General features: G+C 41.2%; 2 protein-coding genes across 2 annotated transcripts in view; both read left to right on the top strand.

The window, feature by feature from the left end:
- The first annotated feature begins 1,358 nt into the window (after positions 1–1,358).
- LOC110525905 (U3 small nucleolar ribonucleoprotein protein IMP4) lies at positions 1,359–5,555 on the top strand. Its single transcript, XM_021606403.2, has 9 exons — positions 1,359–1,441; positions 1,835–1,936; positions 2,075–2,158; positions 2,408–2,517; positions 2,710–2,842; positions 4,158–4,312; positions 4,418–4,512; positions 4,655–4,728; positions 4,949–5,555. Exons 1-9 carry the CDS (start codon positions 1,363–1,365, stop codon positions 5,059–5,061), a joined length of 945 nt encoding a protein of 314 aa, XP_021462078.2. The 5' UTR covers positions 1,359–1,362; the 3' UTR covers positions 5,062–5,555.
- Positions 5,556–7,652: 2,097 nt separating this feature from the next.
- Positions 7,653–16,986, top strand: part of araf (A-Raf proto-oncogene, serine/threonine kinase) — a 28,955-nt gene continuing 19,621 nt past the window's right edge. Inside the window, exons 1-2 of the mRNA XM_021606402.2 lie at positions 7,653–7,767; positions 8,777–8,988. Coding sequence (XP_021462077.1) covers positions 8,878–8,988 — 111 coding nt within the window. The 5' untranslated portion in view covers positions 7,653–7,767; positions 8,777–8,877. The remainder of the gene's footprint in view (positions 7,768–8,776; positions 8,989–16,986) is intronic.

Here is a 16,986-nt window from a genome sequence, read left to right as displayed (position 1 = left end):
AGAAGTAGTTGGTGAACCAGGCAGTCATTTGAGAAACCAAGGCTATTGAGTCTGCCGATAAGAATGAGGTGACAGAATCGAAAGCCTTTGTCAGGTCGATGAAGACGGCTGCACAGTACTGTCTTTTATCGGTGGTGGTTATGATATCGTTTAGGATCTTGAGCGTGGCTGAGGTGCACCCGTGACCAGCTCGGAAACCAGATTGGTAGGGGGTAGCCAGGGGGAAAGCATGGCCAGCTGTCGAAAAATGCTTGTTGAAATTATTGATTGTCGTAGTTTTATTGGTGGTGACAGTGTTTCCTGGCCTCAGTGCAGTGGGCAGCTGGGAGGAGGTGCTCTTATTCTCCATGGACTTTACAGTGTCCCAAAACTTTGTGAAATTAGTGCTACGGAATGCACATTTCTGTTTGAAAATGGTCACAGATACCATTAAAAGAAATAGGGTGTGGACCAGAAAAACAGTGTGACCACCATTTGTCTCATGCAGCGTGACACATCTCCTTCACATAGAGTTGATCATGCTGTTGATTGTGGCTTGTGGAATGTTGTCCCACTCCTCTTCAATGGCTGTGTAAAGTTGTTGGATATTGGCAGAAACTGGAACACACTTTCGTACATGTCGATCCATAGCATCCCAAACATGGTCAATGGGTGTCTGGTGAGTATGCAGGCCACGAAAGAACTGGTATATTTTCAGCTTCCAGGAATTGTACATGGGGCTGTGGGATGTAAACAAATTTGTGCACCAAATTTGAGAGAAATAAGATTTTTGTGCATATGAAACATTTCTGGTATCTTTTATTTCAGCTAATGAAACATATTTTTGTTCAGTGTAGTTTTGTGTTTTTATGTGAGGCTATTTTTCTATTACAAATTCACTTTAGTTTCAGTTAGTTTTCAGACCCGATTTGCCAGTTTTTATTTAGTTTTAGTTCAAAATGTGGTTTTCCTGCCTGCAGGTGTCGATAGTTTGCAGGTAGACATATTTGGTGAGCAACGAACATATTTTGACATTATAACGCTTGCAGAGGTGGTGAATTGTAGGTTAAATTGTCGTTTTCTGTGCAGAGAGGAGGTGACGTCATATTCATCGTCTCCTTAGCCCAGGTAAGTTACTGGTTCAGTACGCAGCCACACAATTAGAAACATATGGCTTATTTAAACCTTTTTCTGAGATCTGGGAAAATAAAAAGAGCTAATGAATCAAACATGCAAATGTGAAATGCATTTTCCGTGTATGTTCATGGCTTGTACTTGGGACTTTTACTTTGATAGCTCGTATTTGGGCCTTTTATTTTGAAACGTCTATCCTCCAATCTTCTTGCCAGTTTCGCACACTCCCATTGGATGTTGGCTTATCCAATGAAAAAGATGGTTGGTGACTTTCTCGCAGTTGTGGGTGTGTGTGGTTGTGAGTGCGTGCAATCCAATCAACAAAATGGTAACTCCATGGAGTATTTGTTTAGCTTTTCAAAACTTCGTATCAGCTTGAAGCATCTGATTATTTAGCTCCAGAGTGTTGTAAAGAAACATATATTGTCTGGTTGCTGATCCAGGTTACCATGCTAGATTATTAGCTAGTTTGCTAGCTAAATACTGCCAGATGGGCATGTTGGATTGATGTAATTCCGATTTCACTAGTACTGATCTTGGATTATAGAGTGGTCTTTCTGAGCAATTCTCGTGTTTGATTATTCTCGTGTTTTTTCCCCCCCTGCAATTCTTGTGTGTCCGATTACTATTCTGTATCATTTCTGAGCCATAAGGAACAGTACAATGCTGATAGTCAGCTTTCTACTGTTCATCATGGTGTGTTTCTCTCTGATGATTGTAGCTTCGACGAGACTGAGACGGGAGTACCTGTATAGGAAGTCCCAAGAGGACAGGGTGCGGACGATTGAGGAGAAGAAACAGAAGCTGAAATCTGCTCTTGATGGTGAGGACTGTATGTAATGGAGGAGATTGGTGGGAGGATGAACAATCTAAAATACCTTGACACTTTTTAAAATGGCAGCGCTAACGAATTACAATTTGGGTACCTGTAAAAGTCATTGACTTTTGTTTTTCCCTACAGCCATTCGTCTCATCCCTACTGAGGTTTGCCGAGAAGCTGTACAGTTACAGAAATTGTTGGAGTATGATGATGAGGGAGCAGAAGGTTTGTTTCTGCACACCAACATTTAAACGACACCCCATTCCCTATACAGTGCACAACTGTTGACCACCGAGACACTAGGCTCCGGTCAAAAGTATTGAACTATATATTGTATAGGGTACCCTTGGGACGCATCCTCAGTGTTGTCTTGTTTATGATGTTGACAACACATCTCATGGAAAAGCAGCCTTACCACAGTTTCCCATTAAAAAAATGTGCAAACAGTGACTGAGAGATACTCTGTGTGTGCAGGTGTCAGCTCTCACATGGATGATGAGTATAAATGGGCTGGAGTGGAGGATCCAAAGGTCATGGTCACAACATCAAGAGACCCCAGCTCTCGACTCAAGATGTTTGTCAAGGTATGTTCATTTTATGTCTCAATTCTTATTCAATTTCTATCCTCTGCTCCACCTCTATAACAGAGCATATTGTAACCAGGAAAAATAATTCCCAAAGAAGGAGATAACAGACAGTATAATAGATTAAGTTTTTAACAAGTAATAATGACTCACCCTCAATTTTTGCTGACGTGCAATGTTTGCTATTGACAGGAGGTGAAGCTGATCTTCCCTGGGGCTCAGCGTATGAACAGGGGAGGTCATGAAATTAAAGCTCTAGTACAAGCCTGTAAAGCCAACAATGTTACAGACCTGGTCATCGTTCATGAGACTAGAGGACAGCCAGGTAAGCCCATCTAGGCGTATAACAATCTTTTTTTTTTTCAATAAATTTGTATTTATTTATTTCCACACAAGAAAATACAAAACAATATGATCCGAGTTTAAAAGGCAAGTTAAACTTGCCTGCGCAGAAGTGGTTTAAAAAAACGTAGGTTTTTAGAAGGGTCTTGGATGGTTGGAAGTGTTGGGCCAGAGGCCGAGAGGTCGCTGGTTTGGGTCCCTGCGTCGACTGGGTGGGCGATCTTTCGATGTGCCCTTGGAGCTGGGTGCTTGACCATGTTTGTTCCCGTGGGTTACTCTGGATGGGATTCTTTGCTAAATGACTAAAATGTAATGTATATGTTGAGGGACTTCACAACAGGTGGATTTTATGTTTTAAAATTCAATAATACTTTTTTTAAACTGAGGGGCTTGCAAAGCACCTCCCAATTTCAAATGTTTAATTAACCAACTATAATCATCTCGAAACATCTATTACCAACACCAAATGATTATAGCCATAGCCTGGTTCAAGTCTGTTTATGCTCTTTCTAACTCCATTGCTGTCATTGTCAACATGTTTGGCATGACAATTCTATAAGGACTTGATAAGAGAGCAGAAACAGACTGGCACCCAGGTTCATATTCACGTGTAGCCGATGTGAAATGGCTAGCAAGTTAGCGGTGGTGCGCGCTAGTGGCATTTCAATCAGTGACGTCACTTGCTCTGAGACCTTGAAGTAGTGGTTCCCCTTGCTCTGCAAGGGCCGCGGCTTTTTTGGAGCGATGGGTAACGATGCTTCGAGGGTGACTGTTGATGTGTGCAGAGCGTCCCTGGTTCGCGCCCAGGTCGGTTCGGTTACACATGCACATTATATATGCATATACACATACACATTACCAGTCAGAAGTTTTAAAACATCTACTCATTCAAGGCTTTTTCTTTATTTTTACTATTTTCTACATTGTAGAATAATAGTGAAGACATAAACTATGAAATACCACATATGCAAAGAGTGTGCAAAGATGTCATTAAGGCAAAGGGTGGCTATTTGAAGAATCTCAAATATAAAATATATTCTGATTTGTTACACACTTTTTTGGTTACTACATGATTCCATATGTGTTATTTCATAGTTGTGATGTCTTCACTATCATTCTGCAATGTAGAAAATAGTAAAAATAAAGAAAAACCCTTGAATGAGTAGGTGTTCTAAAACTTTTGACCTGTAGTGTATAGATTTTTTTTTTTACAGGCTGGAATGCATCAATCCAAGTAAAAACACTGCATCAAGGGAACTTTAATAACTACTTTTATATTGCCTGTGTGAACTGTATAGATGGGCTGGTGGTGTGCCACCTACCTTTTGGACCGACTGCGTACTTCACTCTTTACAATGTGGTAATGAGACATGATGTGCCGGACATTGGAACCATGTCTGAAGCCTACCCCAACCTCATCTTTCACAACTTCTCCTCACGACTTGGCCAGAGGGTGAGAGACTTGGCACTTCACAATTCTCAATAAATGTTTACCCTGGTACTGTTAGTGCATCCGAAAGTTTCTGACACCGACTGTAAGTAAATCTCTCTTAATCAGGTTTCCAATATCCTCAAGTATTTGTTCCCAGTGCCTAAAGAGGACAGCAGGCGGGTTATCACATTTGCCAACCAGGAGGATTTTATATCTTTCAGGTGAGTAGAGGGATGCTTTGAAAGAGCTATTTGCGAACATGTACCTAATCTTGGGCAGACAGGTTGACTGTAGACTCCTTCAGGTAGCGGAATGTAGTTACACATTCTTATTTACTTAAGTAAGGACCTATTTTTATTGCAGACATCACACTTACAAGAAAACGGACCACAGGAACGTTGAGTTGTCAGAAGTTGGGCCCAGATTTGAAATCAAATGTAAGTACAATGTTTTACCTTTCTCATCATAAGCAGCACCATGTTTTTGAACAATGTGTAATTTGGGATTAATTGCAGTTTTACCTTTTCCTGCACTGCTCCCCCTATACATTTAGTGTTGTTTTTTTAAAATATATATATCTTGTGTGTATTGAGAATGCATACGCAAAATTGTAATTGTTATATTATAATCTAGTGATAACTGTTTTTCTGTCTGTAGTGTACATGATCAAGCTTGGTACCCTAGAAAATGAGGCTACAGCGGACGTTGAATGGCGCCACCACTCATATACACACACTGCCAAAAAGAGGAAGTTTCTCAGCATGGAGTAACATTAGCCACGTCTCAGTGTGCCCCTCTCATTGACAGGCCATGGCCAAAGCAGCCTAACCACATAGTAGTCTAATGTTGTGTTTTCAGTTTTACACACCATACCTCAGATTTGTATTTCATGGAAATATGGCATCAGACATTGAATAATTTCATTGAAACAGACTCTACCAGAGAAGTTATGTATACTACGATTTTCCTAACTCCAAATTTGACTATTTTATATAAAATTAACAGAACTAAAGAAAAAAATATTCTTCATAACAAGGCTATTGTTGGCTTTGCTATATGTCTGATGTTTTAGTTATTTACCTATTTTCCAGGGGGCTACAAAAATACTCTACTTTTTTTTAAATGGCTAAAATGTCAATTTTTCCTTTATCAGCCTCACACTATTATAGACCTAGAATTTTGTACTACATTTGCACTGTATCTGAGGTAGTGACTCGCCCAGAGATGAACAATATGTAAAAATAAAAACAGTTTCTGGTTTTAACCTTGTTTTTCCTTGCTCTTATGATACATACCACCTTTCCACATTACTGTTGTTAATTTGAATCATACATACAATCTGAACTTATCACAGGATGCGTTGGTAGTCGGTGCCATTTGAGGATGTTTATTTTTTATGAGCGTGGCCTTATTTCTATTACAGCATGTAGGATGACTGTCATTCATATTCCATTCACCCACTTCAATATAACAGGTTTAGGCTACTACATGATACTAGATTTTTCCCTATGCGGTTCCTTCAACCTAGCCTATGATTGAAAGTTTGCAACGTAGGTACACACCGATCTAGGGTGTAATCATTAGTCCAACAGTTCCATTTGCTTCTGTTAAAGAAACATTTTTCAACAGAATTGGTGGAATGAATACACCGCTGATCAAACACAAACCGTTAACTCTCATAGCCACATATAAACACCTCATTGTATACCTTCTTGCATCTACACACTCCTCTTACCTTTTCCCTTCACTTGTGGACTAAAGTGCACAATACATCAGCTGTCCATGACCAGGCGAAAAAACCTTTCCAAGCCAAACCTTCATATCATAAACGCTACACACAGCCTACATCGTTGTCACCATATTAGCTAAAGTAATGTCAAGGTTAACATAGTTAATAGATATAGCGTGTTAGTAAACCCGCTACAATCATGCAGCACAGTGTACAGGCAGTTTAGCAGGAACACCGGTGGCAATACATTAGTAAAACCAAAAGCTTACCTTGGAAGAGTTCAATGTTGGATAGTCAAAGCCAGCTAGCTAACATAGCGTCCCTCTGTTTGAGCCAGGTGTTTGAGTAGGCTAAATTATCCAGCTAAGTAAGTGAAAGTGAAAAACATTTTGAAATATAGCTATCTCTCTTGCTCCTTCATTTTTGAAGTTATTCATCTGTTCAAAACTGTTCAACTATTGTCGTTGTCTTTGAGTCAGCTACTCACCACATGTTATGCACTGCAGTGCTAGTTAGCTGTAGCTTATACTTATGCTAGATTCATTTTGATCCTTTGATTGGGTGGACAACATGTCAGTTCATGCTGCAAGAGCTCTGATAGGTTGGAGGATATCCCCTGGAAGTTGTCATAATTACTGTGTAAGTCTATGGAAGCCCCCAATACACTTGCAATCAGTCGATATAATCGACAACTATCATCAAAAATCAAACAATATGAATCAGACAGTGAGGCACCGCCAGACCCACTAGTTGGTCAGAAGGTTCAATGTTCCATATCGTGGTGTAGATGTACTGTAGATCGAATTGCACTCAATAAATGTTCTTCCCTTCTATGGGTCATAACAGTGGGTTATCCCGGGGTAAAAACACTATAAAAATCCATTACGTACCTTTGACGAAGGGAAAGGACATCAGAAGGTCTTCTAGTTTCAGTTACAGCACAATAAAAGTTATCTTTACCACCTACTCGGAAATTACGACATAAACATTGATTTTAACCTTCTGACCAACTAGTGGATCAGGTGGCGACCCACTGTCTGATTCATATCACGTGATTTCTGATGATTGTTCTCAATTATATCGACTGATTGGTTCTGTATGGGGTGATGGAAGGGGGTGAGAACCATGAGCCTCCTAGGTTTTGTATTGAAGTCAATGCACCCAGAGGAGGACGGAAGCTAGCTGTTCTCCGGCTACGCCATGCTGCTACCCTACAGAGTGCTGTTGAAGCTACTGTAGACCGTCATTGCAAAACAGTGTGTTTTAATCAATTATTTGGCGACGTGAAAATATTTTGCATAGTTTTATCTAAAAATTATTACTTTTTAAATGTTTCACTATTTAAAATTAGTTTTAATTCACTGAGGAGGATGGTCCTCCCCTTCCTCCTCTGAGGAGCCTCCACTGACACTGAGGCTCTAACTTCATTTATGGTATGCAGCTGTTTTGCTTTTTGCTTCTTCTTTTTGTAGTTTAATTTTATACATTCTGATGTAACCAATGGTTACCCTGAATCATCCACGTAATTTGTCTGTGTAGCATACTGTGACATGAATTTATACAATGACATTTTTTGTTGTTGCTTGTAACACCCGCCCCCTTTATGTATCGATTTTGTCATCCAATGAGCGAGTGTAAATGTGAGAATGGCCCAATACAGAGCATGCATCACGGAGGTGTTCCGCTTTCCCAGAAATACTTGACAGATTCTACTTCAGATTGAGAGAATTCAAGATGGCTGCTTCAGGTAAGACTTTATTCCGAATCCAAATATGCAATTAGTTGTTTATGATTGACTCGTTTTGCAGTGGTCTTTAATTGCCCATTATGAATAAAACAGTTGCTTATGCTAATGCGTAAACAAGCTTTTCATTACTTGATAATGTCAGACAGCAAAAGTAGCAAGCTAACGCGCTACGTTAGCTCTGGTTTTACTAGCTAGCTTGCCATCTAGCTAACTAATCCCTTTCCGCCTCATGAAAGCGCTCACTCGAACGTGAAAAAACACCTGACAGGAATTAAGAAACTATTTATAATTTAGCCTCGTCGAAGCTGTATTGTCATTTCATCAAAAATAATTATAAATTAGTAGTAATCTAAAGTGGTTAACTGAGACAAACATGGCTTCCACATTTTCGAAATGTCATATTGCTAAGCAGTCAAATCCCACTATGCTAAACTAGGATACGTAACTAGTTATCTTATTTGCCAGACTTCTGCTAGCTATAGCATTTGTAGATAGCTAATTACTCTGGGCTATGATGAGCCAACGGGGCTCTTACAATAACGTTACTGGTTAATGCCATTTCGCATACACATGAAATGTTTCCAGCTCAGAGTAAAAGTGCAGCGAGACATAGTGTAGCTATTGTTAGCTAGATGTCTAGGCTATGAAAAGTTGCCTATAAAGCTACTACAGCTGGTTAGCTAGTACATTTAGTTGACGTGTCAAAATAGTAATCATTTTCATATGAGAATAACGTTTGCTCGAGTCATTGACAATTTACACCAGCTCACTTGTGTGGTGCAAACAACCCTAACAGTCAATGATTTTATTGTGAGCAGCTGGATTTTGGAATGTCAAAATGAGGCCTCTTCTGTTTATTTACCAGTTCTGTACACACACCAGTGTGGTATCATCCTAGCTAGTTGCAACATACTCTGTCGATCTAAGATCATGATTATGGGCACATTTGTTTCACTCGGTCATTGGCGTCAGATGGATTGTTGCTAATTAGTAGCACTGTTTGTCTCAGGTTCCAGGTAAGGGCTCACTCCCCCGGATCCCCAGTGCATGAAGTTCTCCTGTTGTTGAAGGATCTCAGTGCTGCCTCCCTTGCTCTTCCTGCCTGTCATTATGTCCTCAAACTCTTCCTCCTGCTCCTCCTCGGGAGAGACTAGTCCAGAGGATGTGCCCCGAGGTGGGGGCACCATCCGTGTCTTCCTCCCCAATCAACAGAGAACCGTGGTAAGACATTCAGAATAATCTCTTGGGGCCCTCGTATACAAGTACATTTGAAATATTTTCAACAGTAATATTTCACGACGTTTTAATGACTAGGCCCAACCCCTACGCAGCAGACAGTTAATGTTGTGCACCAGCTGGTGCCTAAGGCCCAGTTCCAATTTCTCATCTTGTCTCTCAAACATGAAAACCCATTAAGGTTGGGCGGTGTATCTTATATACAGTATCCCGGGGTATTTTGAAATGCACTCCAAAACCATTTTTAAATACATTTGAATATTTGTATGTTTTAAATAATTACCTGCAGTCAACTTGTGCACTTGGTAATACACAAAATATGCAAAAGAATGTGGACACCCCTTCAAATGAGTGGATTCGGCTATTTCAGCCACACCCATTGCTGACGGGTGTATAAAATTGAGCACACAGCTGTGCAATCTCCAAAGACGAACATTGGCAGTAGAATGGCTATACTGAAGAGCTCAGTGACTTTCAACGTGGCTCCGTCATAGGATGCCACTTTTCCAACAAGTCAGTTCGTCAAATGTCTGCCCTGCTAGAGATGCCCCAGTCAACTGAAAGACTGTTATTGTGAAGAGGAAACGTCTAGGAACAACAGCTCAGCCAGGAAGTGGTAGGCCACACAAGTTCACAGAATGGGACGCCGAGTGCTCTAGCGCGTAAAAATCATCTGTTAGTCGAGAGCTTTTCAAAATTAATTTCCATGGCTGAGCAGCTGCACACAAGCCTAAGATCACCATGTGCAATGCCAAGCGTTGACTGGAGTGGTGTAAAGCTCGCCACCATTGGTCTCTGGAGCAGTGGAAATGCGTTCTCTGGAGTGGTGAATCACGCTTCACCATTTGGCAGTCTGAAGGACGAATCTGGGTTTGGCGGATGCCGGGAGAACGCTACCTGCCCAAATGCATAGTGCCAGCTGTAAAATTTGGTGGAGGAGGAATAATGGTCTGTGGATGTTTTTCATGGTTTGGGCTAGGCCCCTTAGTTCCAGTGAAGGGACATTTTAACGCTACAGCATACAATGACTTTCTAGATGATGCTGTGCTTCCAACTTTGTGGCAATAGTGTGGGGAAGGCCCTTTCCTGTTTCAATGCCCCCGTGCACAATGACAATGTCCCCGTGCACAAAGTGAGGTCCATACAGAGATGGTTTGTCAAGATTGGTGTGGAAGAACTTGACTGGCCTGCACAGAAACCTGACCTCAACCCAATTGAACATCTTTGGGATTAATTGAAACTCTGACTGCGAGCCAGGCCTAATCGCCCAACATCAGTGCCCGTCCACACTAATGGTCTTGTTGCTGCGGGGACTTGCTTCCATTTAGCCATCTTCCAACATCTAGTGGAAAACCTTCCCAGAAGATTGGAGGCTGTTATAGCTGCAAGGGGAGACCAACTACATAATAATGCTCATGGTTTTGGAATGAGCAGGTGTCCACATACTTCTGGTCATGTAGTGTAGATAAAGCAGATCATGTTGATAATTTCGCCTGTTAGATTGTTTCATTATGAAGCTTACTGGAACTAGTTTCCCAAAACAGCTGTTTGAGCGATTCACATGTTTGTTTACAAAGAAACACAACGAGCAAAAACAGCAGCTTCGTGAGGTGAGTCACTCCTGCAGCACAACTTATGTGAGGTGATCAGGTTACACTTGTATGAAATTCACTACTGTTTGACAGATATTTGTCTTATAACTATTAAGTTATTTTGCTACTCTTAGATAGTTATCTCCAGCGGGGTTTTTGCTAATATTAGGTAAGTGGCTCACGCTTGCAAGATCAAGCTTCTTTGTAACAGCAGCAGAGACAATCCCCTCCTGGATTAAGGTCCCTGCTGTCTAATATTTGTTTTGTGCGTTGTGCAAATTGCATTTTGATATACTTGTATAACCGTATGAGCTGTGTTGTGTTTTAAGGCCTTTTCTCACCAACTGCGTTGAGATCTTTTCGTCCTAATCACGAAAAATACAGATTCAAATTTTGTTTTCTCATAGCAAGTCAAATTTCTGTATGATATCCAAAACTAGTCTACATTATAGGCTACATTGATTTAGCATTATCCTATCATTTAAATTGACGAAGAAGCGTTTAAGGTGGAGATATAGAGAGACGGCGATGAAGATGAAATTGACAATAGAAACTCATGCTATCAAGCAGTCCATAGCCTAATGATCAGCCATTGATACATTTTTGTGAAGTAATGGGTGGTTATTTTGACATTTTAATTTGAATGCGTGATTTATCTAAATCTGTGCAACCACTTATTGATGAACGTGTGTATATTCTTTTGCCTCTTTGGGGTTGCCTGTAGCACAGGTGGTCGCAAAGATTCACTTTAGCAGACCTATAATATTTTAACTTCAAACTTACACATCTCTGTCTTCACTGTTCCTTTCTTGCGCAATTCTATTTAGGACTTATTATATTGGCAACGGCTAAGAGTACATTATTTCTATTGTACTGATTAACAGCATTTGCATGGAAGAAGCAATATCTTTTCTAAAATGGTGTGCTGTCTCTTTAAGACGTTAATTGTCATTTGCAGGCATAATGTGTCTATGGAATCTAGTGAAAACCCGAAGGGAGGCAAAAGAAAATGAAGTGAATGTGTTTTTCTTTGCGAGGGATATTCCGTTGTAAGCTAACAAGGAAAGGTAGCCTATAATTCAAGCTGGACGCTACCTGTATCGTGTTGCATTGTAAATGTGTTTTAGCCTGTGTGGATATTTATTTTTTGTGACGGTAATGAACTGTTTCGATGTTTACATACTGTGTTGCATTATTCAAGTGTGTTAACTTCTGTGCAGCATGAGTGGGGACAGGGAGATAATGCAGGCCAGACAGCCCTAGCACTGAATAAGTGGAGCAGGTACTTTGCTCATCGCGCTACAAAGGGGCTGCGCTGATACAGACTTTTTTATTTATTTTTATTTCACCTTTATTTAACCAGGTAGGCAAGTTGAGAACAAGTTCTCATTTACAATTGCGACCTGGCCAAGATAATGCAAAGCAGTTTGACACATACAACGACACAGAGTTACACATGGAGTAAAACAAACATACAGTATAAACAAGTCTATATACGATGTGAGCAAATGAGGTGAGATAAGGGAGGTAAAGGCAAAAAAAGGCCATGGTGGCAAAGTAAATACAACATAGCAAGTAAAACACTGGAATGGTAGATTTGCAGTGGAAGAATGTGCAAAGTAGAAATAAAAATAATGGGGTGCAAAGGAGCTAAATAAATAAAATAAATACAGTAGGGAAAGAGGTAGTTGTTAGGGCTAAATTATAGGTGGGCTATGTACAGGTGCAGTAATCTGTAAACTGCTCTGACAGTTGGTGCTTAAAGCTAGTGAGGGAGATAAGTGTTTCCAGTTTCAGAGATGTTTGTAGTTCGTTCCAGTCATTGGCAGCAGAGAACTGGAAGGAGAGACGGAAGAAAATAAATAATTGGTTTTGGGGGTGACCAGAGAGATATACCTGTTGGAGCGCGTGCTACAGGTGGGTGATGCTATGGTGACCAGCGAGCTGAGATAAGGGGCGACTTTACCTAGCAGGATCTTGTAGATGACATGGAGCCAGTGGGTTTGGCGACGAGTATGAAGCGAGGGCCAGCCAACGAGAGTGTACAGGTCGCAATGGTGGGTAGTATATGGGGCTTTGGTGACGAAACGGATTGCACTGTGATAGACTGCATCCAATTTGTTGAGTAGGGTATTGGAGGCTATTTTGTAAATTACATAGCCGAAATCGAGGATTGGTAGGATGGTCAGTTTTACAAGGGTATGTTTGGCAGAATGAGTGAAGGATGCTTTGTTGCGAAATAGGAAGCCAATTCTAGATTTACTTTTGGATTGGAGATGTTTGATGTGGGTCTGGAAGGAGAGTTTACAGTCTACCCAGACACCTAAGTATTTGTAGTTGTCCACGTATTCTAAGTCAGAACCGTCCAGAGTAGTGATGTTTGACAGGCGGGCAGGTGCAGGCTGCGATCGGTTGAAGAGCGTGCATTTAGTTTTACTTGTATTTAAGAGCAATTGGAGGCCACGGAAGGAGAGTTGTATGGCATTGAAGCTTGCCCGGAGGGTTGTTAACAGTGTCCAAAGAAGGGACAGAAGTATACAGAATGGTGTCGTCTGCGTAGAGGTGGATCAGAGACTCACCAGCAGCAAGAGCGACATCATTGATGTATACAGAGAAGAGAGTCGGTCCAATAATTGAACCCTGTGGCATCCCCATAGAGATTGCCAGAGGTCCGGACAGCAGACCCTCCGATTTGACACACTGAACTCCATCAGGGAAGTAGTTGGTAAACCAGGCGAGGCAATCATTTGAGAAACCTTGGCCAGATCAATGAATACGGCTGCACAGTAATGTTTCTTATCGATGGCGGTTAAGATATCGTTTAGGACCTTGAGCGTGGCTGAGGTGCACCCATGACCAGCTCTGAAACCAGATTGCATAGCAGAGAAGGTATGGTGAGATTCGAAATGGTCGGTAATCTGTTTGTTGACTTGGCCTTCGAAGACCTTAGAAAGGCAGGGTAGGATAGATATAGGTCTGTAGCAGTTTGGGTCAAGAGTCCCCCCCCCCCCCCCCCCCTTTGAAGAGGGGGATGACCGCAGCTGCTTTCCAATCTTTGGGAATCTCAGACGACACGAGAGGTTGAACAGGGTAGTAATAGGGGTGGCAACAATTTCGGCAGATCATTTTAGAAAGAAAGGGTCCAGATTGTCTAGCCCGGCTGATTTGTAGGGGTCCAGATTTTGCAGCTCTTTCAGAACATTAGCTGACTGGATTTGGGAGAAGGAGAAAGGGGAAGGCTTGGGCGAGTTGCTGTGGAGGGTGCAGTGCTGTTGACCGGGGTAGGGGTAGCCAGGTGGAAAGCATGGCCAGCCGTAGAAAAATGCTTATTCAAATTCTCAATTATAGTGGATTTATAAGTGGTGACAGTGTTTCCTATCTTCAGTGCAGTGGGCAACTTGATCCTCTCATTCACATGAGACACATTTGACAATAACTGAAACCCACAGACCTGTCAGTGGCAGTGTCCCAGCTAGCAATCTCTATTGGTCAAAAGCTTATCTTCGCATGTGAAAATACTCAAAAATCAAACATGTTCCACATTAGTAATTGGCGGATTGCGGCAGGACGATATTTCTCAATTGGCAATGAACAGTGTCAAAAACAAGACATATGCTGGCATATATTGGTGAGAAAGTGTCTTTAGTAGTAAATGTTTGCATGCACGTATCATTTTCCTAGAATCCGTTATGGGAATTAATTGGTATTTGTAAGAGTTTGGTTATTATTCTGGTAAGTGAACACAGCCAGTTTACATTTGAAAATAATTGCTCCCCTTGTGCACTGCCTGTAATACTGTATATTCCGGGATGGCACATTATGAAGGTATGGAAATCTGCATACCGACCAACCCTAGAACCTATTGGGGCAGAAGTCATGAGTTGTTTTTAATCTGGATGGCCAGATTGCAACAATGACCAGAAACTGTCATGTGTGGAATTGAGTGGCTCTTGATACCATGTCTTGTTTTGACTGATTTCATGTTAATGCAAAAATTCGCTAGCTAGCTAACCAACAACTGTAACGATGTGCACTACATTACCAAAAGACTTACACGTCGAACATCTCATTCCAAAATCATGGGTGTTAATATGGAGTCAGTCCCCCCTTTGTTGCAATAACAGGTAAGGCTTTCCACTAGATGTTGGAACATTACCTTGGGGATTTGCTTCCATTCAGCCACGAGCATCAGTGAGGTCGGGCACTGATTTTGGGGCGATTAGGCCTGGCTTGCAGTCGGCATTCGAATTCATTCCGAAGGTGTTCGATGGGGTTGAGGTCATGCTGAAACTAGAGGTCAACTGATTAATCGGAATGGCCGATTTAATTAGGGCCGATTTCAAGTTTTCATAACAATCGGAAATCGGTATTTCTGGACACCGAATTGTATTATTATTATTATTATTATTATTTTTTTTTTTTACACATTTATTTCATTTTTATTTAACTAGGCAAGTCAGTTAAGAACACATTCTTATTTTCAATGACGGCCTAGGAACGGTGGGTTAACTGCCTTGTTCAGGGCCAGGACGACAGATTTTCACCTTGTCAGCTCGGGGGAACCAATCTTGCAACCTTACAGTTAACTAGTCCAACGTAATAATGACCTGCCTCTCTCTTGTTGCACTCCACAAGGAGCCTGTTACGCGAATGCAGTAAGCCAAGGTAAGTAGCTAGCTAGCATTAAACTTATCTTATAAAAAACAATCAATCATAATCACTAGTTAAGCAGGCGCGTAGACATTCATTCAAACAGAACTTTCAGGCGTTTTGCCAGCAGCTCTTTGTTGTGCGTCAAGCATTGCGCTGTTTATGACTTCAAGACTATCAACTCCCGAGATTTGGCTGGTGTAACCGAAGTGAAATGGCTAGCTAGTTAGCGCGCGCTAATAGCGTTTCAAATGTCACTCGCTCTGAACCTTGGAGTGGTTGTTCCCCTTGCTCTGCATGGGTAACGCTGCTTCGAGGGTGGCTGTTGTTGTGTTCCTGTTTCGAGCCCAGGGAGGAGCGAGGAGAGGGACGGAAGCTATACTGTTACACTGGCAATACTAAAGTGCCTATAAGAACATCCAATAGTCAAAGGTTAATGAAATACAAATGGTATAGAGGGAAATAGTCCTATAATTCCTATAATAACTACAACCTAAAACTTCTTACCTGGGAATATTGAAGACTCATGTTAATTAAAAGGAACCACCAGCTTTCATATGTTCTCATGTTCTGAGCAAGGAACTTAAACTAGTTAAATTAGCTTTCTTACATAGCACTTATTGCACTTTTACTTTCTTCTCCAACACTTTGTTTTTGCATTATTTAAACCAAATTGAACACGTTTCATTATTTATTTTAGGCTACATTTATTTTTATTGATGTATTATATTAAGTTGAAATAAGTGTTCATTCAGTATTGTTGTAATTGTCATAATTACAAATAAATAATTAAAAAATTGGCCGATTTTAATCGGTATCGGCTTTTTTGGTCCTTCAACAATCGGTATCGGCGTTGAAAAATCATAATCAGTCGACCTCTAGTTGAAACAGGAAAGGGCCTTCTCCAAACTGTTGTCATGAAGTTGGAAGCACAGAATAGTATAGAATGTCATTGTATGCTGTAACATTAAGATTTCCCTTACCATGATAAACAGCCCTAGACCATTATTCCTCCTCTAGCAAACTTTACAGTTGGCACTATGCATTTGGGCAGGTAGCGTTGTCCTGGTATCCGCCAAACGAAGATTAGTCCGTCGGACTGCCAGATGGTGAAGTGTGACTATCACTCCAAAGAACGCATTTCCACTTCTCCAGAGTCCAATGGTGGCGAGCTTTACACCACTCCAGCCGATGCTTGGCATTGTGCATGGTGATCTTAGGCTTGTGTTTGGCTGCTCGGCCATGGAAACCCATTTCATAAAGCTCCTGACGAACAGTTATTGTGCTGATGTTGATTCCAGAGGCAGTTTGGAACTCGTTAGTGTGTGTTGCAACTGAGGACAGGCAACAACCAAAAAGTTTTACGAGCTTCACCACTCTGCAGTTCTGTTCTGTGAGCTTGTGGCCTACCACTTTCCGGCTGAGCCATTGTTGCTTCTAGATGTTTCCTCTTCTCAATAACAGTACAGTTGACCGGGGCAGCTCTAGCAGGGCAGAAATTTGACTAACTGAATTGTTGGAAAGGTGGCATCCTATGTTGGTGTCACGTTGAAAGTCACTGAGCTCTTCAGTAAGGCCATTCTACTGCCAATGTTTGTTTATGGAGATTGCATGGCTGTGTGCTAGATTTGTATACCTGTCAGCAACGGATATGGCTAGAATAGCAGAATCCACACGTGTGTGTGTATATATATGTGTGTATATACACTGCTCAAAAAAATAAAGGGAACACTAAAATAAC

The sequence above is a fragment of the Oncorhynchus mykiss genome, chromosome 6, assembly GCF_013265735.2.
Source record: "Oncorhynchus mykiss isolate Arlee chromosome 6, USDA_OmykA_1.1, whole genome shotgun sequence".
Taxonomy (NCBI): domain Eukaryota; kingdom Metazoa; phylum Chordata; class Actinopteri; order Salmoniformes; family Salmonidae; genus Oncorhynchus; species Oncorhynchus mykiss.
This window is presented reverse-complemented; position numbering and strand designations above follow the sequence as displayed.